The sequence below is a fragment of the Corvus moneduloides genome, chromosome 10 (genome assembly GCF_009650955.1).
Source record: "Corvus moneduloides isolate bCorMon1 chromosome 10, bCorMon1.pri, whole genome shotgun sequence".
In the NCBI taxonomy this organism is placed as follows: Eukaryota; Metazoa; Chordata; class Aves; order Passeriformes; family Corvidae; genus Corvus; species Corvus moneduloides.
Window position 1 is genome coordinate 22,033,681 of NC_045485.1, and position 27,145 is coordinate 22,060,825.

General features: G+C 37.8%; 1 protein-coding gene across 8 annotated transcripts in view; it reads right to left on the reverse strand.

Annotated features, from left to right (window-relative positions):
• Positions 1 to 620: 620 nt before the first annotated feature.
• The window catches only part of NAALADL2 (N-acetylated alpha-linked acidic dipeptidase like 2), a 423,086-nt gene continuing 396,561 nt past the window's right edge, over positions 621 to 27,145 (reverse strand). For all 8 annotated transcript variants that reach the window (XM_032119479.1, XM_032119480.1, XM_032119477.1 and 5 more), the window contains 2 exons: positions 23,078 to 23,276; positions 621 to 8,486 (listed from right to left, as the gene is read on the reverse strand). In XM_032119479.1, coding sequence (XP_031975370.1) covers positions 8,288 to 8,486; positions 23,078 to 23,276 — 398 coding nt within the window. In that variant the 3' untranslated portion in view covers positions 621 to 8,287. The remainder of the gene's footprint in view (positions 8,487 to 23,077; positions 23,277 to 27,145) is intronic.

The window sequence follows — 27,145 nt, forward strand, 5'->3', positions numbered from 1 at the left end:
AAAAAATAGAGGGACAATTTCTTCCCACCTGAAAGACCAATTACCTGAATATCTGGGCTTTCTATATATACCAGCACCCAAAAATGTGGATAATTCAAAGTTTACATGTCAGCAAATTATTCCATCCCAGGTTCTGAGGTTCTGTCTAGCTGTTTTTTTCCTTCCTTGCCTTTTTCCTTGTTCCCATTATGCTTTAATGCCCTGGGATCTCCATTACTGAATCAGCAGCTTGAGAGAAATATGCTACAGCTTACTGGCAGAACCAATTATAAAAAAAGAAAGAAAAAAACAACAAAAAAGCAAATGAATATAATTCTAAGCTATTCAGTGCAATGTACATTATACACATCTGCATATTCCAGTTTAATTTCTGGCAACAATATCACTATGGAAGAAAACATTGTCTAACTCACGGTGCTTTCACAAAATGCCTCTTACTGAATTTCAGCCCACAGTGCCTTCTGTACAAACACTCTCACAAACTCCAAGAATCATATTCAGAGCACAAACAAATAAAATGTGCTTCTTAATCAAAGTATATAGAATCTACTTACATTAATGGCCAGTGTTCCCTTTTTATTGCACTATGTTATAAAAGTACAAATTGATACAAAGTAAACTAATTTTGCAAATAAGCTGTTTTATTCAGACTCAACATTGTATAAAGTGTCATAAAAATCAACCTTTCATTGCACATTTCCACACAACATGATATTTATTGCTTTCCAGAAATCACTGCATCAAGTTTATATTATTTCATGGTCAAAAGAAAAAAGTAGTTACTTAATATTCTGCATTGACTAGCTATCATTTTTGGCAACGTGATTTTGCTACGTGAAAATGTAGAAGTAGATGGAATGACAGAGTCATCACTCAGGCATCTCAAATTCTATGTCAAGGCTTGATAAAGGTGACACAACTTGACAGCTGCTCTTCTGCACACAAAAGACAGAAATACTTGCATATTCCATCTGAGTAGGTAAACTCTGCAAGGTGCTGCAGACTAAAAAATTCCAGTTTGTATTGAGTGCAGCACGGACACTGATAACAGCGTTTGAGCATTAATCTCACAGGTGCAGCAATGAGGACACACAACACGTTACCACACACCTGGGTATGAATGCAATGCTAAAATCTGGCCTTACACAGAAGAATATTATTTTTCACACCTTACTAAAACCCCTAAAAGTATCTGTTTCAAGTATCTTAACTTGTGCTTGCTCACACTGTATGTGAACAGCTAAAATACTTGGACATGAAACATTCCCTGAATTCAATATAGTTCTTCTGGATAGGGAATCACATTCGTTTTCTATTTGTCTCAGAATACCAAATCACAGAATGTGGGATAAGAGTATGTTGCATATTAACTCACGTAAACTGCAAATGGAAAACACAGGGAATTTGTGTTCATCTTATTTGCTCTGAGGATGAAATATTAATGATCTCCTTATTTCCCCTCTAGTGGATTCACAGACTATAAGATGTTTCAGCTGTTGAGAACATGAAATGAGACTGCATGAAAAAAACAAACAGTATCCAAAACTATTTCAGAATCCTCAGTGTACAGGATGAAAACACCAAAAGCTTGGGAAGTCCTTGCCAAGTATTTTATTCACTTTTTTTTAAGGATAGGGGCATCAGCAGCTTCTTTAGCAAGTTCACCCAAAAGTCAGACCCGTCCACCTCTCCTTGGGGTCATTCACACCAGCATCAAGAGTGAGCTACACAAAACCCAAGTGAGGCTACAAGGACACTAATTAAAAACTGGAAATGTACTTAGAGCTCAGACAAACCCTCGACATGCCACCTGCAGTAAGGGCTCGTAGCAGGTGCTAACAGCACTTGGTACTGCATTGCTCTGTCAGCAGCATGGTCAGGGGAGTACAGCTTCAAATGAGGGAAAATTAACAGGTCTCTGCAAAACGACTGAAAAATAAATTCTCTTAAATAAGTGCCTCAAAGCATCACACTGCACACCTACAGCACTGTATGGTAAAGCAGCCACTCTAGTATAAAATATCAAACATAGTAACAGTCAGTAAAGGACCCTCTCCCAAAGACCATGCTTTGAAATTCCACTCAATCCTATCAAATAATGCAGTAGCGATCAGACCAGGTGGTGTTACACTGTCTGAACACTTGAGAAGTGTTCCATAAACATTAAAGCCAGAATACGTTTAAAAGAAAAATAAAGACCAAGATTTCATTTTCAAAGGCTTGCTGGAAAATAAATCAGAGAGAAGTAGCTTAAATAAAACGCTCATCTTTTTCAACCAAATGGATTAGGCAGATGAGGAAGCATATACTATATTTACACAGCAAAACTGTTGTTCTATGCCTTTATTCTGATTAAATTTCTTAAATTAAGCCCTTGTATTAATTTCAACCTGCAAAATTTATAAAAGTATGTCTGCATTGACCCATGCCAACATTTATAATAGCTATAAAGTTAATTCTAGATTATATCACTTGTACATACACATTTATATTCTGCGCTGTGGGCTTACTTAACATTGACCAAGACGCTCCTCCCAATTAAAAAAAAATACATAGTCTTGCTTTAGTCTATGTTGAGAGATTAAAGAAAACAGACTAAACAGAAATAATTGATCTTCTGATACCGAATCTTTTTGGAAATTCCATTAATAGTGGCCAAATTCTGCTGACCTTGCTTACATGGAATAGGACCCTGGTAAGTAATTATGGTAAAGTCAACCCTGCTCAAAAAACCAGACCAGGTCAGTAAGACTGAGGGGCAACATAATCTTTTTTGCAAATCCATGCAGGTGTACATTTTCTCCAGCTATGACAAGTGTGTATGAGCAACAGTAGAAAGAACCAGCGGCAGTGGGATTATAATTAGAAAAATCCAAAGGCTTAACAGCACCATCATTTTAGTAAACATACAGTCTAATTTAGGTATTTTTAAAGCCTTTGCTTCCCAGATGAGTATTCATTATTCTTAGGCACTTCCTAGGCTCAAATGTGCATGTTCAAGTACAGGTTTGTGCACAGGGCTTGAATCATCCTTAAAAATGTAAAACACTGCAGGACAGCATAATTACACACGTAAGTTTGGTATGTAGCCATCATCTAGCAAATGCTGGATGGTACCTGCAAGGTCAGAGAAATTCTGTGCCTAGATACTGCCTGTTTTATTTTGTAGACAGGTAGTAGGTAGCACCAATTCTGATTCTTTGTCTATAATTTCTTATTCATCCAACTGCAGAATTGGATTCAAATAAACTTCAAAAGTTTGTTTCAAAACTTTCAAGATTATCACCTGGCTACACTGCTACTTTTGAGGGAATTTCCTGGTCCAGACATTAGAGAGAAAGAAGATAGGAAAAAAATCTGCTTCCATTCAGTCAAGCTATAACTGAAAACCTGCTGCTCACATGTACTCAGAAGTGAATACTTTGAATTTAACAGATGATGTCTCCTAACACTTTATCCATTTGGATCTGAGCAGGACTTTTCCACCACTTTCAGCTCTTTATTATGGTCAGCTGTACCAGGAATAATAATTTAAACTTGAGGGAGGTGAGTTGAGAACTGAAAGGGGAACAAAAGGCATGACTGAGATCAGAGAGAGAAAAGAGGGGGATTAACTTGGTGGTTGGCAAATTAAAGGGGAGCTTAAGAAGTGATAAGGAAGCAGAATGGAGACAGAAAACCAGGGGGAATGGCTGAGAAAGGTGGTGAGGGATGGGAAAAATCATCACATTACAAAAAGATGTTAGAGAAGCTGAATGCAGGAGATTGGAGAAGATGGTGTTAGAGGGAGAGAAAACAGCCAGATGGTTAAATCCACCCAAAACTATCACTGCATTGGTATCCAAGAAATTGTTATCATTATTATAACATTTAATAGACCATAAATATTTTTGTATTCTATATTTGAGACATTTACTTGTGCTACTGGAGACTCTTGTCTCAAATTCTGTAGATTCAGAGCCCCAAAAGAAGACACTTTACTTTGTTTTGAACACCAAGAGTGCTGTACAAGGCTAACTCTTTCCCAAACTCAGGTCCAAGGCATTTAAAATGAGATTTGTTTCTATTACTCACTTTTCTGGGACTGGTGTGACACTGCTAAAATGTTACAGAGTGCCAAAGGGAAGGAACATCTTCCACACTGTGCTTGTTTCCTGAGATAGCGACAAAGCGCACCACGATGCCAGAGGTGCCCACTTCTGAGTGGCACAGATAACAGCTCCCAGCACAGGGCCTGGCAGGGAGATCTTCACTGCTCCTTGGAAAACACAGACCAGACATAACATTGCTTACAGCATTTGACTCTTTTAAAGCCAGAACGAGCCATAGAATTATCTTACTTTTCTTTCCACTCAACACAAGCCCTACTGAGCCCCCAAAGTCTGGGTAAAGTAGATGCATTTATAGCACACAGCTACACGTGCTGATGAGTGATTTCCCTCCCTGCATTTTCTAATGCATCTCTTGTTCTCCATCAGCCTCCTGAAGTACAGAGAAATCCCAGGATTGGGGACCAGGGACTGTACAAAAGACCTCAAAAGATAAGGACATTAGTTTCTATGACTTAAACTCCATGGCTTGAAGGACAAATCTCATACAAACTTTCCAACATGTAACTGTGAAATCCTAGAGACCTTGGCTGAGAGTTTTCACTAAATGAAATTATGGTTACCTTTTGAATGTTTGCAATTGAACTAATTACAATGACTTAACAACTTAGAAATATAGGGAGAAAGTTGGAGGAACTGTTTCTACAGAAGAATGAAACACGTTCTCCGTGAGGGTAACCATGCACTGGCACAGATTGCCCAGACAGGCTGTGGAATCTTTATCCCTGGAAGGTATTCAAAAGTAATCTGAACACAGCTGCCCCGGGGAGGCTGTTTTTAGGTGACCCTGCTTGAACAGGGAGGTTGGAACCTCCAGTTGTTCCTTCTGTAATACCTGAGATTTAACCTTTCCCCCTGCAGCTGCAAGAACTGAGGTCAGCTGCAGTGCCTCCTTTCACATCTCTAGACTGAAATATTTTCCTAAAAGGTAAGTGAGGTAGTGCAAAGGGTTTGCTAATTTTCTCATGTAGTCATTATTTACATCTATGTTTATGTAGATGTATCATATCACTGCAAGTAAATTAATATTGAAAATACAAGGCATTTGTGTGTTTGCATATTCACATAGGTACTCTTTTTTCTTGGATGATAAAAACAATTCACTGCCTTTTTTAAGGTTAGTACTCAAAACCCAGCTCCCATGTACTTTTTATTCATCTGACTTGATTGTACTTTAGCTTTTTTATGGACTCTTTAAAATACATACTAATAAAACTTTATTGGCTTTTTATTATCAACTGTCTCGACATACAAATATTGCAGGCTGCAGGGATTTTCTGGTCACTGTGAGCATGACTCTAGATTAAGTAGCAATCAATGCATTTGTTATAGTGTCTCTTGCAATTGATGTTTCTGGAAAGCTAACACATTTTTAGTATCATTCAGGCAATTTGCAAACGTACTTCTGCCTTTAAGGGCACTCTGTTTATTCCAGTACAACATAGGAATGAACTCAGTCTGGGTAAGCTGCTCTGATTTACTAACTCCTTCCTTTAGCTGATGTTCCACAGCTGGTTGGGCAAAAACCCTATGTTAGAAGCACATCAGGTACTTAGGACCTTAACTTGCTATAAATTTTTTGAAGTCAATAGGTAGGATTTAAAAATCAATGGAAGGATGTGGCTCAAAAGTGCTTTTTTTTCAAAGCCATAATGGTACAAATATTATCACTGAGCACTCACTTACATGTAAGATCTGAACATTGAAATAAAAGCCTACAAAAGATCTGCAAGTGTGAGATGACATTGAAATCAATGCATTTAAGTCCCTAAATAGCTCATCTGATTCATCTCACCAACAAGAACATCTGATTGTCCTAGAATAGACAGACATTTACAATAGCAGTGACTTTCTAGTGGAGTACTTTAAAGTCTGCTATTTTAAAAGTGGTTACAGAAGGGCATTAGTGAGAAAACAAGATAAATATTTTAGTTAGGGATTACAGGGTTGAGAAATCGTACATGAGGGATATTGCTCCCACCAGATTTCACTGACTTTGCTGAGTACACTTTGGTTGCATTAGAGATGGGTTTGGTGGAACATTCTAAGGATGAGGAAGCCATTATTAAATTCACCTGGTAGAGTTAAAGAAGATGTTAATCTCTATTTTTGGTCTCCTAATGGCACCTGACCCTTCATCATTTAACACCATCGAATCACAGCACTCTAAAGAAAACATGTCACTAAATGAACTGTTAGAAGAGTGGTCCCTGTTACAAATATAATTCAAGTGTAGCATCCACAGTACATCCCCAAGTCCCCAAAATAAACATACAATTCAACCACTTAAATCTTACCATAATTAAAACTATGAAAACAAGGGGATGAACCAACATCATAAACAATGTTACTCTCCACAAGTCAAATTCTCTCTGCACTAAACAGAACTGGTGCCAGCATTAGCAAAGGAATCATCATCAACTTTTGCTAATCATATGCCAAGGAGAGCTAGAGATAATAATGTCTGAGTCCATGCAGTCCCACTGACTGGTGCTGAACAAATTCCCACTGCAGAGGCTGCTGTACAAATGCACAGCTCTGCCTCTGGTCAGGCCCGGGGGGCTTTTGCCCACTATTCAGTCATAACTTATGAAGAAATGTAGCAACACCATGTGTTGTATGTACACAGTCCTGGGCCATTGCTTGGAGAGGCCCCTTTGCCAAGGACTTTGGAAACAGAAACCCAGATCTGTAAACAACTCATTTCTTGCTATGTGAAGTTTAAAAAGTTTTTCACCAAATTGTGCACTCAGAAATTTTCCTGAAGGCAATTTTTAAACATTAATACAGAGACTTTTTCCATTTTTATTACAACCTGAAATGATCCTGTAATGTTTCCATGGCAAACAGGGTAACAATGCATTTAACATTTCCATCAAATAAATTATATTTAAATCCTAAGTATCTATATAAAATTAATTATTTAAGCTCTAAACTTAGAATCATTTGAGACTGTAAAACCCAAAAAGGGCTTAACAATTTTAACTGTTTCTATTACTAAGACCTGCAGTTCTCAAACATATATAGCATCCCCTCAGAGGACACTGAACGTCCTGATCCTTTCACTCACAGATTACTTTGGCTAACAGGCAATGGTGTGATTAGAACCTTCCACCAATGGAAAACAGATTTGAGTTTTAGCCCTGCAATATGCCTCACCAGCTTGTGCCTGCACACTTGAATTCCTGGTTCTACAGCAGGGAATGGATTTATGTCTTCCTTGTGGTTTTTTGACAACAATCCAGGTCCTACATGCCAGGCCTGATGGAATGATCCAGCCTGGAATAGTGGGTGGTGTGGCAAAGAGTGATGGAATCCCAAAAATTTTCCCAGGATTTGGAGGTCTTGTTTTTATTTACAGCTCTCTGGAAATTTAGAGACCGTGAAGTGGGATGTTTCAGGAATGTTTGATGAAAGTTTGTAAGGCTTGTAGCCTTGTAAGACTAGGCAATTCTTTTATTTAACATAAATATTCAAAGCATTTTTGTGCAAGTGTAACTACTGATTCATACACTTCAAATAATCTGAAATCATCACAAAAATTTCCTCTCCAAGAAACATTAGAGAAAACAACTCTTTATTTTCATATAGAAATGGAATAATCGAAGTTTATCTGTATTCTCAGAACTGAGGTATTTATTGTTCCACAGGAGTAAAGGTGTTTTGTGCATTTCCACTCCGGTGCTGGATACCCATGGAAACACCACATCCTTCAACTACTTACTCTGAACGGAGTAAGGAAGAAGATGAGCTTGCTGAAGACCTTAGGAAACTTGAGTCAGATTTTTCTGACAGAGGAAATGGAAATCTCCCCTGGGTGCACATCTGGGGTGTCTCAGAACCAGGGCTTCAGCACATCGCAGGACGTGCCTGGCACTTCGCAAGATTGAGCTCTTAGTCATAAAAATGTATTCTACATACAAAAATACAGCAGATGTCCTTCCAAAAATCATCTCTGAAGTGTTACTCCCTCTCTTTATGTTTTATACATTCAGGAACAGACATTTGAGACATACTGTGAACAGTGCAAAATACTGTTTTACATTTCTTAAACCACGTGTTGCAGTACCTTTAAGCGCCAGCTGAAGAAAAACTTTGATCCTCAGAGCAATTCTGGTCCAAGTTGAACTTTTGTTTAGCAAGTTGTAAACAAATGTCTTAGAACGCAGAGAATCCTCTCATTTCTTTCCAGCTAAGGTGGTCTCAAACACATCAAGTCCTGCTTTGAAATAAACCTGAGCTGAATTGATGCTGTTCAGAACCTCTGACAAGGCTGCTTGAATGGTCTCGTTTGACTGATGTAGTTTGCAGTGCTCCAGTGCCTCCAGCAGTACTGAAAACTGGCTGGTCCTGTCATCCAGTCTGTAAAGAATATTTCTGAAAGAGAACAATGGAGAGAATGGTAAGCTTCCTACTCAAAAATAATCCATCAGATGCCATCAAGAAACCCTGCAAGTATCAGCCACAGCTTACAGATGATACATATTGTGCACAGTAAAGTTGACCTGTGACAGAGTGAGAAGCAAATGCATATTTATTATGCCTTTGTAAACTGAACCTATTCACTGAACTGCATGTACTTATATTGGAGTAGTCACTAAATCCATCAAAGAAATCTCACATTCCTCTTTGACCATTCAAGATTTTATTCAAAAGCATGAGCCTAGACCTATCACACCCCTCATGAAGGATTTTGTGTCTCAGATGGATTCCATTTATTCCCCTCTAAAAAAAGTTTGGTTATTGCTGTGAACCCTCAGCACAGGTTTGGTTTTGTTTTTGTTTTTCCTGTCTTCTCATGTTATTTATTTCACACTTCAGAGGTGAAATTCCAGCTGCATTGAAGTCAATGGTAAAAGTCTCCTTGCCTTCAGCAGAGACTTTACTTCATCAATAATCCTTTGTGGGATCAGAACAAGAGTAACCTATCTTTAATGTCCCATACTGAAGGAAGAAAACAAGCAGCACACACAGCTAAACCCTTGTGAAACAAAATCTGTGCTTCTAATAATATCTGCAAAAATTTTTAATGGTTTGTAGAAAAACAGATGCAAGAGTATTGTGTGATCCCTTGGAAATGTTACTTGTATGAGGTGTGGAAGGCTCAGGATTCAAAGCTAGTCAGTGATTTTAATGAGACTCTTTGAAGCAGACTATAAATGCTATCCAAAAACAGGTGTAATCATTATACTAATTAGAAGAGCACATAAATATCATAAATCTCCACCCAGGAGCTCCTTTGACTGTAAACATAAGTGAGTGAAATTTGAAACAGGAAAGCAAGAGTGATTTGGTGCAGGACCTTATCCTTAAATACAGGACAGGTGTCAGGGCAGGGGAGAAGCTGTTTTATGGAGAATCCAGCAAGAACCAGGACAACTCACACACTTTGTTAGTAACCTAATGGCACCACAGAACATGCCAAATGGCAACTCCAAATTAGTAATAAAACTGCCAAGTTTATTTACATGAGACAGACGAACACCGAAGTGTATCTTATCATTCTATGAATCACCTAATTGCCAGTCTGCCTGGGGGAAAGGTAACATAGTAGCCCAGTAAATGACAACACAGAACACCTACAATCTTCTGCCATGTTTTTCAGTTTTAAAAAATGTTTTGTATGAGAATCAATGCTTTTCAAAGATGTGAAATAACTCCTGTCCTCATAAGGAAATTTTTCAGTGTATGTTTCTGCCCCCCAATATTGGCTATACATCCAAACCCACCAGTGTGCAGAAGGAATGGTAAGTTTTTCATCCCCTGACAGCAATACATCCAGACAGTTCAAGGGGTCTGCAATGCAATACATTGGACTTCTAAACAGAGGAGGGAAAGGGTTTGAATCCAAGACTGCAGCAGAAACAGTTTAAACAATAGGTCATCACTGACATAGACCACTTAGCCTGAAACAGGTTAGGAGTGCATGTAAGAACAGCTCAGTGGGGACAGAAACCTGCATCAAGAGTGCAGAAACAGGCAGATGTGGCAGTAACTTCCTCAGCTTGCACTGCAGCAGCCACTGGACAACTCCCTGCTTCCTTAGCTCTGAGCTGATGCTACTGTTCCCTAGCTATGGTGGAGCTCATGCTCAAAGCTGACTTAAGTTATCTCATGGACTGTCCCAAAGCAGTCTCTGTGATACAGTAAATGAAAACTGTGTATGTTGAGACCCAGATAAATTCTTGGTTGGTTGGTTTTTAAGGATAGGCATAGATATGGGAAACACTGCATTTTTCAAAGCAGGGATTGATTTTGCTCCCTCAGTTCAGGGACTCCTGCTGAGATCAGTGCAAGCAGAACCAGGCTTTTGAAGAACTCTCCTCTATAGTTCCTGTAGTTCACAGGGAGAAAGAAGCCTGCTCACAGCCCCTCGAGCACCTCCAACAGCAAGGACAGTGCTAGAGATAATCACATTTCTTTCTACCCTCAGGAGAGATCTGGTTGCTGGTGGCTGGGAGAGTTTGACTGAGCTGGAATTCTACTCCAAACGCCTACAACACTGGTGCCCTGGACTGTGTTAGGATCCCTTTATTCCTTTATGTCAACTTATAACAATATCATAAGACAGCAACCATCAGCAGAGCAGCACTAACCCAGAAACTGCCACTAAGTGCCAGAAACTAGACCCTAAAGACAGGATGGCCTGAACATTGGAACATTCAGGGACTGCTCAGACAATGTTTGTGGTGAATAGGAACAGATCTCATGTCCTGTCTTCAAATGTGCTCTAAACAAGGCACACAAGCTAAAAAGATGGTTTAACCTGACATATAAGGGTGTTAATACAGTTTAAATCTACTTCTGTGATTTTGGAATCGGTGTTGGTTCCACAGTAAATCCACAGGCAGGTGATCCTAGTGAAAACAAGTATTCCTAGTCCACCCCACCTGAATGCAGGGCAAATTAGTGTCTGATGAGAAAATCTGAGCTGTTTGATGAATGAAAGAGACAAGCAGTCCACTGTCATAATTTTAAAATAATATCTTAACTTCTGAAATAGTAATATGACTTCAGAATAGCTGATTACATAGTATAACAGAACCTAGTTTTTATTTTTATGTATGCAAACAACAGTAAGTAACATAATACAGCATCCCTTTTTTTCAAATTTTCTGCTAGGAGTTCTCACTGGGATCTTGTATTTTCCAATTACTTACCTTTGCTTGGCAAGCCATGCCACCCCTTTGTCACATAAAATTATTTCTCTCTTTATGCATGTTCATGAGAGTCAATTTATACAAGTTTACTTCTTATCTCTGTTGAAGGTCCATCAAATGAAAAAAATGGTCAGTTCAGTTTATTACTTCCAAGCCTTTACAAGTCAGGAAAGTGTTTTCATTAAAGATTACACATGGACTGCAAAATAAAACCCAGCCATTTCATTGACACAAGGTATCACCATGTGCCCACAACATGCAGAATGATAGCAAGAAACTTTAATTTACACTGTGAAATTCAATTACTTAAACATTCCTTAACACAAATTGGTTTTGTAGCCTACACCTCTAAAACAATTCCAGCCTCTGACCTAATTGCTTAAGTATCTACCTTCATCTTTAACTATTTTGATCTTATAAATATAATTCACAGAGTCAGCCTGACCCCTACAAAACAAAAAGACACTCCTAAACAGAAAAACTGCAATACATTATTGATGACACTAATGAAATTACAACACACATCATTCATCTTAACGGGCTTGTTTCTGTGACACATCCCAGTAACCTGAAAAGTGTAGCACTCAAGTAGGAAACCCAATTAATAACTTCAGGCAGTACCACTGAAAGATATAAAAGGGCTACAAACAAAACAGCCTTAGCAAAGTAAAGAAACTATAAACAGAGCCTCTTCTATAATTTTTATAAGGCCTTGGCAGGCCTAGGAACATAAGGATTACTGATCAAAATAATGCCATTAAATGCTGTTCTACATAACCACAAATAAGGAGGTACTGTCACACCCACCAGAAGGAATTTGACAAATTCTTGAATGACAGATCACACTAAAAATATACTGACTTTAATACAACTTCAATATTGGAGCAAGTGGACAGTACAAGATGAAACTAGATTACCACATTATTCTTGTCACAAAAAACGATTTTTTAGCTTACAAGAAAATTTTGTCTGTAGGTAATGTACAACACAAGATGAATTATTCAGGCACTTACAAACAAACTCCTATCTAAGAGCCCATGTTGGAGATTTTGAAAAGTAACTATTCAATCATTAGGACATGATTGTAAGTCTACTGTCCCACATGAAATGACTGCAGGTTTTCTCTGTGGAATCACAGTAGAATTGTTTAGCGATAAATGCTACGGGCAGCCTCTGTCTATTCCAGTTACAACACAATGTGCATCCTCACTTCGGCATCCTCACAAACTCAATTTCATAATTTCCTAAATTGTTTTTTCTTGTATTCTCCAAGAAAAAAAAAATAAAAAAAGCACACCAGAACAAGGATTCTCTGAATTTCCCTTTCTCCTGATACTGTTCAATTTTGAATGCACTTTTCTTACATTTAGGAGTCTGTTTTCATTCGTGTTTGTAAGACATGGTAAATGTAAGACCATGGTAAATAAGTAAATGCACTCTATTAGCAATATTTACATATTGGGACTTCCAGTTCCACATGGTGGTTATTTATTGTAGGACATAAAAATATCAAAAATTCTTCTTCTCTGGGAACAGCACAGGTTGATTTATACTGGTTTATTTACACAAGTTGCACCTCAGAAATTTTATGGTGAACATATAGAAAGTTTTCCTTCTTCCTCTGGGCCCCTTATCCTTTTGATCTCCAGTGGTTCTTCTCCTTTCCTCTCTTCTTATTTTTTAAACCTTTTTGACACCCACATGCAGTTTTGTTATCTTACCTATTTTATTTCACAGCACTATTGTGGCAGAAGGTTTATAATTATAAAATTACAGCTGCTGGCCATGTAAGATTAACTTTTATCAGGATAAAATATACGCCCTGGTGAACTGTCATTACATGTCATTAAAGCTGATCCAGAAGAAACTCCTTTATTTCCTACAATGCTTGTTCCCTGCTGGACCGAACGCTGGAAGTCACGGGCTGTGGGGCCATGGGATGGAACAACTCACACATGGCCAGGGAAGAGGGGGATGTGGCAGCCAATCATTCAGAGCAACTCAGCTGTAAATGTCACCATTCCTTCACTGCCCTAAGTCCCCACAAACCCAGCACACCATTTTTAAGGATCTTCTATTTGTAATATGCTGCTCCTAACTTTTGTTTCCTGCACATCCTCTCATTTTTTAAAGAACCATCAGCTGCCTTCCCTTAGTACTCTCATTTACAGGCTGCAAACTGTTCTACCAATATATTTTCCAGGAAGTGATACATTTAAAACCTTGTACACTCAGAGGTGAGTGTCTGCCTGAAAGGGATGTATTTGCACGTCATCAGCAGTTGATAAGCTGCAGGTAATCTAGATATCAAACTGAAATAAAATCTAACCAACTGAAAGGCATTTCAAAGGCATTGTTATGTGACAGTGCTAAACCAGGTAAACTCACTCCCTGCTAGATACAAATTTATCTTGCATAATAAAAGACAGGACACCTCTAATTGAGTCAATTATGGCAAATGCAGGTTGTGGTAAGTCTGCATGAACAGAATCCTGTTGGGACATGGGACTACAAGGAGGTAATTATTCCAGGTTTGAGTACATTTCTGAGAGGTCAGTTTTAAATAGGTCTTAAAAAAATTAATCCTGATTTTGGCAGCTCTTTGAAGTGTCTCAATGCTTGGCTTGGCTTGACTGCCTGCCAAATAAACAAATGGAAAAAGAGAAGCCAAATTGGAAGAATAGCGGGTTACAAGATCCATTATCTTTTATTTCCCTACAGTTCTCTTTGATTACAGTCCCTTTTAAAGGTAAGGGATGCACTGTCCTGAAACACACTAATCTCTTGCTGAAGGATCACTAAAGCCTAACCTAACCCTAACTTTAGCATAAATTTCAGCTTGATGCACCTCGACAACTTTAAATCTTTGTGAGTGCCTTGAGTGCACCAATACCAGATTCCAAAGCACATGTATGAGCAATCAGAATCCTAAAGACAAAGCAAAAGGTCTATTTATTAAAGAATTTAAACCAAGAAAGGTTGCTTGAGGACTTTTTTTATGCCCAAAACTCAACATTCACAGTACACATTCGCTTTCATTTCTGTTCTGAAATATGTAAGGAAACTATTCTTTTGATAGTGAAATAATTTCTGCCAACAGAAAAGATTGACATAAAGTAAAGCTAACAATGCTAAGCTTGATTTTCTGATAATAGGACAGTGTCCTGCAATGGCTGAGAAAAAAATTAAATACTGAATCTAAGACAACCTGTAGCCAAACCTTTTCACTTTTGTTAAATAAACAGTAATTACTTCATGGCCTAATTTTTGTTGCTTTTGATAGCAAACAGTGTTTAGTATAATGTATAATAACCATAAACAAATGGGAGCTGGCAACTTGAGGCAAGTAGCAGATCATAATAGGACTGATGTTCTGGAACAGCCTCAAATAAGAATAATGGAGCTAAGAAGCTTGACTATCTTAAAGACTGAGTTTGAGTAAATCAGGCTTCAATAAAATATCTATTGGCCAGTGCTATATCTATTACCATGCACTCACAGTTTTCCTCCTGGTGAAAATTTGCTGACTTTAGGAGCTGATTTCTTTCTTGTTTTGGAGTAAACAAGATCAGTAGGTAAGAAGAATCCAATCTACACCTTCAACAGAAGCTGTAGATTACACAGACGGGGAACAAAAAAATTTAAAATAGGATGCATTAGTTCTTCAGAAGCTGCAAATCACTATTTATCACTGCTAAAGAGCAGTCCTCTAATTAAGCATTATTTTCTCTAGGGTTTTACAGAAATTAATTAATCAACTTTATGTAGAAATTCCTGAAGAAGCCACAGAACCCACTATGAGTCTTTGCCACAGAGCTTCCAAACCCTCTATGCAGTTGATGAGAATGATGTACACCCCATGGAAATGTAAAACTTCCTTGAAAATCCACCAATACATTTTCTGTGGTTCCTTAGAACAAGAACTTATATCTATACTTAAAAGAGTGACTATGCAGTGAACAAAATTGATATAACTATTTTAAAATGTTATTTGCTGGCAGCAATTGATATAAAATACTCTTTTGTTAAATTTCAAATAATGTAGCTGTTGGTAACAAATGTAGGCATGTTGTTCTTTGAATGATTTATGCTACACTTTCTTTTCAAGTGAAGGAAACATATGCTTGTGTGCATAATTTGGAGGAAACTATCTGTCTTTTAAGGATGTCTCAGTCTGAAACACTCAAATTCAAAGCAGATGTGCTACTATTTTGAAGAACTTGAGGGAAGTGAATTAATAAAATTATTTCCAAATGGCTCACAGCTGATGTTCTGGTGGCTTCATGGAGTTTTTTATTTAGAAATGATGTAAAACATCCTCTTCCTAAGGAGGAATCCCATTTCTAAACAAAGCAGCATGCAGTGTCCAGTGCTTAAGGCAGGAAAGTGGCCTGACCTTGATCTCCAGTTCTGATCCTGACTGGGTTTATCACCCTAAATAACTCCATGCCATGTGACATGAGACAATTACCACAGGTCATTATCGTAAGAGTTAACGAGGGGTAAAAGATTATGTCATAATACATAACCCATTCTTAAAGAAATGCCTAAAGTGGCATCATTATTACCTTCAATGGCAGGTACACACACAAAATTAACACCTTTCTCAAGTCCCAGGTAAGGTAATTTTCCTGTTAATGATCTCATCAACACATTTCTAAGCTCTGTTGCCTGGGTAATATTTTAGTGGGGGAATGTTGCATATTAACTATTTTCCAAATGAATTCCATTTATTTTTGTCCCATGTTCAAGAAGTGTTCTTGGCTAATATTTCAACCATACATGAGTGGTTCTTATCTGCCATGATCAAAAAATATGGAATCATATATTTCTTGGATCTAAAAAATGTTACCAGTCCTACTGTTTATAATAAAGATAAAATAATGTATAAAATATTAAATTTCTGTCATGTTCAATAAACGATTCAGAATCTAATACTTTGTACAGCTTCCTGAGATCACAGATGATTTTTTTTTTTTTCTGGAACTAAACATTCTTGCCCTATTTAGCACCATAAGTGCAGACCCAAGCAAGATTTGCCAGCAAGGGACACAGAGTGGAGCTGCATCCTAACCACAAGACTTGCTGGAGGTTGGCATGAGAGCTCTGCACTGAGCTCACAGAACAGCTGTGAAAGGGCTTTTACAGTCAGCAGAACAATTGCTGTGAGATGGGCTAAAACATCCAATAAGGACACATATTAAAATAAATGTCATTTTACAAAAAAGCCTACTTTTTTTTTGCACAGCAAATATCATGCACATTCATGGGAAGCATAAGGAATTTTATTTCCTGGAAAAAGTGTTGTCTTCAGGACAACTAATGCTGGGTTAAATTACAATATAATAATATTTACTGGATCACAAACATAATGGGACTGATGTATGGTACAGAGAGAACTCTGCGAGTATACAAATCAACCTAATTAAAAAGATGGAAGAAAATTCATGAGTCGTACATAGAGGAAAAATAAATTAATATATGTAAAACCAGGTTTCTTTTCATATCAGAGAAGTCAGAAATCTGTTTTCAAGCCATGACATAATCCCTGATTACAGTGGTTTTCTGCTTTTGCAGGTGTAATGAAAAGATTTTCATGTTCCCTGTTTAAATAAGCTTTAAAGTCTGCCATAATTACAGCTCTGCAGATGGCTAATTCAGTAGTATTTATGCAGCAAATGCTCTTCAAATAGTAAAAATTTACAAGACAACAAATACAGTCATTAATTCGTGGCCATTACATGTATCAGTGATTCCAAAGGAAAAAAAACATCTCAATTGCCACTCAGATGGATCAGGTGTAAGTAAGAGTTTCACTCACTTTATTGCATCTCCTCAGTATTAAAAAAGGGCATAATTCAGCATCATTATCAGTCATGAGAAAAACAGTAACCACAGCAGGAATTTGTAAGAGCATTATCAACCTAGTAAATGCTACTGGTGTGCGCTAGGATAAATGCGCTGCTCCATACTTACAGTCGCATAAACCACAATAACACTGCTCAAACACTGTAAAGTTCAAAGGAATAAGGCAGAAGAAAATGGGAAGGCATTTTGGGTGTAGAAAATACATTTGGACAAAGACCTATCAGAGAGAAGGGAGCTGAACAACAACTGCAGAACTGAGAAACACCAGAGAAGGATTAGAAAGGGAAACAAGTAATGCCACTATTCATAACTCCATTTATAAGCTGTGAAAAAAATAATAGAAGAAAAGAAGTTACAAATTTTGAAAGATGCAAAATATGGGGGTCAAAAGTCAGGCAGGAAATCATTGCTCTGCTGGAAGACAAAAATTCATTTACTCGGACGGAATGGGGAAATCTGAGGTACACAGTTCTACAACCAGCACACAATTCTTTCCTTCTCCCCCAACATAATTCTAGCATTGTATTTACAAATTGCACATGGCAGATAATAGAGACAGGACATTATCTACTGCTGCCAGTGAAACATGAATTATTTCAGTATTTCCCACACTAAGATCATCGACACTGGATCAAATCACTCTCTGCTCCACATAATACAATGCAGAACAATAAAAACACTACATGCATTTGGCTCAGGTCGGTCAAAAAACATCTCAAATATTACTAAAAAGTAGACAGAAATGTTTTCTGCTTGAAGTCATAAATGAATAATTCAAAATGGAGAAACAAATCTCCAGAGTTTACACAGTGAGACAGAACTACTGTCTTCAGTAGAAACTCTGGGCTAGGGTTTTGTTTTATTTTGCAGGTGACATTGCACTCCATGTTTACCCACGTTACTGTTTAAGATTAGCAGGATATTTGCATCTTTAATGCTTGTCCCCTGTAAATCCAATGAGCAGCTTGTTTACTCATGGAGATATAATAAGGTCTTTAATTTTCCTACTAAACATATCTCCAGAAACTAGACTCTTAGGGCATGTATATTCTGAAACCTGAGAATCTGCTGCAGTTTACCAGCAAAGCAGAAATAAATCCTGTGTAGAATCTACACACCAGAAATGTACATAAAAAATCTCAATCTGAAAAGAAAGTATTTGTTCTGGTGAACACCACACGAGTTGTTGACCAACTTGAGTGGCACAAGTTCAGGAGCGATGCAAATTGCCTTTTTCGAATGGTACTAAAAACATCTTTTGATTGTTCCTTCATTTCATCATGGCAAATTCAGGGTGCACTATCTATCTTTGCTTTTTGCCAGTATTTTGTTCAGTGCATTAAAATGTACCCATTTGTTGAAATTTTTTAGCCCAATGAAGTGTTAATGTCACACTTGGGTATCTGTGATGAAAAGCAAAAGGAAGAAGTTTAACGGGTACAAATGAGCAATAAAAGCTGCTGGAGGTCTTTGATGAAAACACAGATTGCTTTCAAAATCCTTACTTTTCACCTAGTTATTACTCAATTCACTCAATTACATCGATTAGACAAAGCACAATCACCCTTGTAACAATTCCATAAATAGTGGTGGCAGGTGCATACAGCCTTAATGGACAGGACAAACTTGGCATGCTAAGATAAAACTCTTAAAAGAAAGGTTTTACACAAGTTGACTTTGATTTTTTTTATAAAACTGTTAAAAGAACTGTCAGTCAGGACATAACTGATCCTTAGGCAATGGTCCATTAAGAATAAAACCCACCTAACTGGAGCAGAAATGACAGCCTGAGCCCTTGTACGCCTCTTTTCAGCTTTAATTTTAGACTGAAGACACAAACTGTGATTTTAGTGACTCTTTCAGGTTTGGAAATTTTGGGGGAGCACCCCAGGGTATTCGAGGAAATCCTGCATACTTACTACTGGATCCATCTTGTATCAACAGCATCCATCAAATCTACAAATTAGACCTGGACCTGAAGAAATGTGACACTCTCAGTAAGACTGGAGATCTTGCTGCACTGAGTGTGCCATGCCTGATCTCCATGAGGTTTGCTTCGTTAGCTCCTTTCTTTGCAATACTATTGTACACTGAAAAGCTCTGCCTTTCAACACAGGGAGAGGATCTCTGTGTGAGTACCTGAGGAGTGCATACACAGACTTGACAGACACATCAGGCTGACAGGTTGTCAGAAGCTGTGGGGATCAGCAAGTATAAAAAATACAACAAAATATACAAGGAACAGGGAGAGCCCTCTTACTGAGCCTAGGCAAACACAAGGTTTGAACTCAGTATTTATGAAAACCAGGAAGATCCATGCTGTCTTGCTGTCCCTGATATTGCTGGTGGCAGTGTTTTGGTTGGTATTTCTGTAGAGGGAAAAACATGCAGAAGCACGACAGCAGACATGATCAGTATTTATGGAATCTTCTCATGGCTCTGGTGAGGCTGACCATCTCATGGAGAGGACAATATGCTTGAAATCCTTTTTTCCCCCTGTACAGTGCCTAAAGTAACAGAGCCTCTGTTCTTATATTAACCTTGTACATGCCACTGCTGTGTAACTTATGATTATTATCTCTAGCAGCAAAATGTGATCATCAGAAAACAAACAGAAATGTTCCACAACAGTATATATTGTAAGAGTGGAAAGCAAAAAATGGCTAAAGGTAAGAAACAAACTGATTTCTACTCATTAACCCATTAAAATAATGAGAAATTTTAAATTAAAAAACAAATCAATATTATGATTATGTTATAAGAAACAAAGAGAGATAAATGAAAAATACCAACAGCAATCCTATTTTATTCCTACACATTTATTCTGGAAAGAGAAAATCTACCCAGGGTTACTACTGGGATTCAAAGAAATTCTTCAGGTACAATAAAAGTCAGCAATTTTCTCCCAACCCCAAATCAAGTCCCAGGGTAACTTTTGCAAAGCAGGACATTCCTCAACCTATTATTTTTCATTCTGCCTAAATTTCTGGATAAGACTAAAATACCCTGATGAAAGCTGTACTTGTTCATTTCCAGCTCAGCTGGAAATAGAGATCATGGGGAACATGTGCTGTTGTTAAATTTGCAGTTCAATGTCAGGAAGTTCAGTTAAGAGGGATGAGCATCTGAACTACAGCATTTACTGACACTATTGAACAACCTGCCAATGTCAATCATGGTTACTTAAATTTAATCAAATATCCTCATCCAATTATTAAAAAAAATTAGTAATTTGAATTCTGTTAGTAAGTTTGATTAATATTACTTCTCGTTATAGATGCATAATGCATCAATTACGCCCAAATATTGCCCTAGGACATTGACTGGAATGAGGCATTTATTTTTTTACAGTACATATATACAGTAAGAGACTGTAGCTATGGGAATGTGTGTGCAAACCATAGAAAAATTATATATAAAAGATATATCAGTTCCCCTGTAGTAGAGAAGCACAAGCAGATTGCAACCCCCCTGTAATAAAGAAAAAATCCACCTTTCTTTTTAATTCAAGTTCTAGGAGAGAAAACATAGTACAGATCCAGAGAGCTGTGAATTAGGGCAAACACAAGGCTAAAAATGATGCCTAAAACTTCAGCAAATTTGTCAAGTGCTTTGATTGAGGTTGAGAATATGAGTCCAAATGGGTATACAGGAAGCAATCATTTTTTCATGAAGAATATGTCCTTTACCGTGCACACAAATTCTTCCTTCAGAAGGCTGTAAATTACAGTATTTATGGAATCTTAATGATCTAAACACAGTTGGAGCCTGAAGGTCAAGGCTGCAAACTGCATCCTAAATTTCTGTTTACAGATGAAGCACAGTATTTATTGCTGTACTGCTTGTGCTGCTATAGTTAAAGGGCTGCCAGCATTTCCATTATAAACCACTATTTCAGGGCTTTATAACTTGCCTATCAATCTTCTGACTGGGATGAAACATGGCATACAAGGTCCTGGCTGTGAGATGGGTTTTTTTGTTTGTTTTCTTTACCAAATGACAAAAAGAATAAGCTTAAAGTTTTACAAGCAAAAAAAAAAAAAAAAAAAAAGTGTATCAGTTTTTTCAAGTATTTCCAGTGTTCTTGGGAAACAATTATAGCTTCAGAATACAAACTTCATCAACTAATAGAAGGACTTTCAATCCCTAAAAAATGAAAAATAATCTAAACAAGACTTATGGTTAGATGCTTTTTATTTTTTAATTAAGCAAACATACTTCAGATTTTAAATGGCAGCAAAGGACATCAGAAATCTAACAGCGTCCTTGACTCTGTTTATCTGTGTAGGTTTACCATTAAAGGTAACAATTACACACCTTGGCACAGTACAAAGGGTGTATTCTTTTTAAATGGCATCTAAATGATGATGCACAAGGTGTCCTTTACTGTTGTATATTCCAGATGATGTCAGGTAAAATTATTCAGAATAAAGTCAAAGCCAATGTTTTCTCCCAGACTTAGAAATCTTGTATTGTTAAATCTTGTATCAAATTTAATTAAATTGGAGGGCAACAAGTACAACATTTTCACTTCCACAGTGTCTCCTTTGCCAGTGTGACAGTACTTTTGCTCTGTACCAAAGTACTACAGAGAGCAGGTGAAAAATTTGTTACATTATGTCTGTGTATCTAGGAATTATATTTTGGTAAATAACAAACTTAATAATGCAAGCACTGCAAGAATTCGAATATTAGAAGATGTGAAAACCCCTCTTATTGGAATCCTAAGTTTTGACATAATTTATTTTTACAAATAAAGAGCTGGGCCAGATTCAACGATGTTGAATGTTGCTGTTGCAATGCAACACACATATATTACATTATTATTAAACATTATTATTAAATTATGGCTCCTTTGCAACACCATACTAGTTCAGACAAGACAGACAGCACTGCTAAACCTGGAATATTAGACTTTATCTAATCCCATTTTGGCTTATATCTTTATGTTATAAATCCAGTCACAGCAGGAAGTAAGTAAATTAGCCCCTCCCCAGATGTAATTATTCTATTTTCTTTATTACAGCTGTAGGGCTTTTATTCACTGACACTGTTGAGTTCCTGGTAACTACCTCTGTTTTTTTTACCTTTGCTTTTGTTAAAAGATGACTGCATTTGTTTTATACCACTGCTAATGACTGGAAGAATCTATTCCTCCTGTTGCTGGAGCTTTCTCCTTTCCTCTCCCACCTCCACCACATGTCTGTTTTATGTCCACTTTACACCATCACTTGCATGAGACACTGGATAATCTCTCCCATCAACTGACATCAAAATACTGTTTTGTTACTTTAGTTGGTTCTGGCGAGAGACAGAGACCTGCAGACTTCTTTCTTAGAAACTAAAAGATGGGATGACTACGACATCTTAAAACCAACCTGGGTAGTGCAGCTGAACACATAGCAGAGAATAATTCCAAGCAGAAACAAGATGTTATGAACAGTGACTGACTCAGGCCTCCTCATTAACTGAACTGTACTGCTCTTAACTCGCTGAAATGCATCCAAGAACGCTGCTATATAATTAAATATGTTAAATAATGCTATGGAGTTTCTTGTACAGTTCTGAATCGTCAATGAACTGTACAAAGTTTTAAATAAAATATAGGTGGAGCTTGCCAAGCAGTATTCGACTTCAAAATATTTTCTACTTCTGAAAGCTTCCTGTACCATCTGACACATGTTTCAGCCACGCTGCCTGGGCTGCCATCACACCATACGTCTTGTTAGCAGCAATGTCATGACAGAAATGCTACAGTGCTGCATTCTAATGACCCCTTGCATTGTAATGAATTAATTTTTTCTGCAGAAAGGATGTGATAGGAAAAAAATAGCTTTATTCTTGGGTACTCGCTGAGGTTTTCGTTCTAAAGACAGTTCTGCAAACCAAGCAGTGTTGAACACCATTTTAGCTCAACTACAGAACAACTGGGCACTGTACCTGTAAAGTCCTGGAGGAGCTCGATGAACCAAGAAGCTTTTCTCCAAGCCTTGTAGCACATCATTGAGCATCCTGACTCTGACAGGAGCTCGTTCCTTGGGGTCATTGGCTGGACGCATCTCATCCGACTGGAACAGCTCCGCCGTGTCCCTCAGACGTGATGCCACTGCCAGCAGCTGAGGAATGCCTGCTTCATCACCTGGGAACAGGGAGAGCAAGACAGTCACCAGTGATTCAGAGACCACTTATTACTCTTGCTTTCAAGTCAAAATTAATAGTCCAATTAAAACCTGAGCCTCTTTTTCCCCTGTGAGCAGAATGGAATGGGTCAAGGGAAGCCACAGATCATTCCGTGTAACCTCTGGTCTGTTTCTCAAAGATCAATTTGGGCTCTGATGCTTTAAGATCTAATAACCTGTGAGGAATGATTTTGGGGTACAGCTTGAACTCTAGCATTGGAAAAACAGGCATGCAGGAAGCAATGGTTATAAATCAAGAACTACAACATTTCCTTCTGAGACTGCACTTATTCAATGTCATTTGATGCTATTGCTCTCAAGTCTGAAAGCCTGTGCTTGGATTCCATAATGACTGCTCTATAGAATATTGTAATATGCAGAGTTTAATTGAATTTGAGTCAACATTTTAGAATCGTAGAGGTGAACAGCAATTGTAGAGGGTATGTGAAATTGCTCCTCTTAATCACTTAAGTCATATGCCAATGAGCCAACTTTAATTGATATCCTAATGCATATTCTAATCCAGTCAATATTTTCAAAACTTTTTAAACTTGGAGTGTTAACTATTGCCTTGTTAGCAACCCTACTGAGAGAGCAAAGGAATAAAAGCCTGCAGCACTTAGGAGCACACCACAATTTCAGTATTTCCCTGTTCATAGTCCAGAAAGAGAAAAGTGAATTGGAGCACTGTGAATGTGCAGCCTCCTCCCACCTGCAGGGCAGGTGAAGAGCATGGCCTCCTTTCCCAGTGTGTATATGCACCGTCCTCATCTTTACAAGCACATGGAGAGAGAAAGCAAAGCCTGAACCTGATATAAAGTCAAAAGCAGTATCAGTCAGCACAAACATTCCCAGGATGCAGAAATTATCCTTAAGGCCAAAATTCACTTTGCCTATTGACAAGCAATCACGTATCCTTAGATCTTTCAAATAATGCTTTAATCAACGTAAACCATACAGCTCTAGGAGCTGTCTCACCTCTACCTGAATGTGCAAACCTCAATGAGTTCAGTACCTTAGGGACTGGGCTAATTAAGCCAAGAAAGTGGTTCAAGACTCAAGTTCAATGAATTTTAAACTTCCTTGTCTAAGATATACATGGAAAAAATCACAAATAGTAATTGGAGTACACTGAGGAGAACACTGAGGTTTAACCTCAGCTGGCAAGTAAGTACCACACAACTGCTCACTCACACCCTCTGGCTTCCCTGATGGAGTGGGGAGAAGAACTAAAAAGTTAAAACCCATGAGTTGAGATTAGAATAATTGGAATAATTTAAATTCTGATCAAGTTAGTTTGATGCCTCAGAAAAATATTCTCCAAGCATGGTACATTTGGGATATTTTGTAAAATATCATTATCGTTACTTTTCAAATCTCCGGCAAACATCCTGTGCAGCTGAAGAACTTTCCATTCCCATGTAATGGCAATATTGGGATAATGCAGGCACTGTGCATACCTTACCCTGGGACTTGTGTCCATACGGAAATGTTTAAATTCACCCTGTTAGAAAGAATCCTTTGGTTTCAGCAAAGCACTTTGTATTCCAAGTAACATAAAACTTTTATAATTTTTATTCTGAATCTTATATAAACAATTTAAAATGTCAGCTTTGCCTTTTCAATAGGGAAGGTGAGATAAAGGGAAAATCCATCTTTCTGTATTTGGAAATGAAACCAACCATACCATCCTTTTAACCATAAAAATCCTGTAAATGCTCTCACTTGTTCTCCACAGCCCCTAAACCAACCCTGTGTTTGTTTTACACTCTAAACCACCTGTTAGAAAACACACACCCAGGCCCTTTTTCAGTACTTCAGTACAAAACCTGCAAGTCGGCCAGTGTTACCTCAGCCAACTAAGGACAGAACAGGCATCACTGAACTGCAGCACCAAGGGAAACTGATTTCTGCTTTTCTCAGGCTGACAAGATGGGAATGGAAGGGCAAATGATTCTTCAATAAAACCCCACATTAACTAATGATGTTTTAAACACCTCGTTATGCTTCTACAGAGAAAATCAAGCACAAGTGTTACTTTGCTTAAGAGAAAAAAATGCCACATTATAATATTTTGTATTCTTTGTCCTTTTGTCTCCAGTACGAATCATGATGAATCATCTAAGCTAGTTGTTTAGTTGCTGTAAAAATAAAATTGCAAATACAAGAAAGTGACTCAAGAGCATGTGCACTCTTGATCAGGGAATTACACTGTTGAATTTCATTGCACTTGCTAAATGTAACTGGATCCTATTCAGAAACAAGTTACACCAAATAGGTATTTATTTTTACAGACATTGAATACAATAGCCTTCCCTGCGTAACTGATTGCCCTTATGAAAAGCACAGCTAGAGAGTTAGCATTTTTAAATTGTGTTTGTGCCCTCTGTTATGAAAGTACTTGCCTACAAGTACTTATAGGAAAGGGAGCACAGACAAATCAGCATTTTAAGGCACCATGATGCTTGCTCACCATACATGTGAACATGTGTTTGCATGTAAGAGAGAAGGGAAATTGCTTCAGATTTTGATTAGCTTGCAAATTCAGAATCAGCTATGGTGTCCTGCTGTATTCACTAGGACAATTTTTCATGCTCTGCAAAATAGGATGAGCAGACCTGGCAGTAGAAAATCTGAACGGGAAAGCTTTGTAGGAAGCACCCTAAAGGGGCAGAAACACAAATCCACAGATATCCTTAGTGCAAGGAGTATGTTGCCATCAGCTTCAATTTTGCTACCATGACTGCTATAGCCCAAATAAACTAATCTCATATTACTCCAAGTCTTTTTCAAAGAATTTATGTAAAAGAGGAATGTTGTGACATTTTACTATCTGCATGTCAATACAGGAGCGTGGAGAAGAGCAGGCTCCAGGAAGACTTTATTGTGCTCTTTCAATACTTTAAGGGCACGAACTTTAAGAAAATTTGGGACAAACTTTCAAAATAGGACAAGGGGTAAGGGTTTTAAACTAAAAGATTAGATTTAGACAAGGTGTAAGGAAGAAATTTTTTACAGTGAGGATGGTGGAACACTGGGTTGCCCAGGGAGGTGGTGAATGCCCCATCCAGGAAACATTTAGTGCCAGGTTCGATGAGGCTCTGAGCATCTTGATCCTCTTGAAGGTGTCTCTGTTCATTGCAGGGGGGTTGGAGAAGATGACATTTAAAGGTCCCTTTCAATCCAAACTATTCTATCATTCTGTGGAGTTATAAATTACTTTGTACAGAGCTGCTGAAACTTATGGCCTACTGATACTGAATAGATGCTCATCCTTGCCATTCAGCACCAAATGTTTGTTCATGGAAAATGCATTTTTCCATGATTGTTTTTTTAAAGGCTGAAGAAAGGTACTAATATATAATAACCTTGAATGGATTCTGAAGACAAGATGCCAGTGTCTCATGTCAAAGGAGATATTTCTGTCATCTATACAGATTTGTTGCATTTTTCACCTCTGTTGCAGTCAAGAATAACAGGTGGGAACAGTAAAGAGGGAAACTTTCTGAACACTACAGACAGGTGGAGAGAGTAACTCTGAAAAGCACCCAAAATGATCAGGGAAATACAGTCAAGCATGTAAAATGATGCCAAGCTGAAGAGCAGCAGATAGCTGTAGGCAATGAGCATGCAGCTATCAATTCAATGTGAGAGGTATGTTTCTGTATGGATTTTTCTAAGGACAGAGTTTAGCCTGATGTTTTGAAATGTATGGGTAGAGACAGGGCTGTGGAAAGTCACACAGACTGTCCTGGAAATGACTTATCATAAACCAGATTATTTTAAACTTCTGCTAGTGCTGCCTACTACTATCACCCCAAGTACTTCA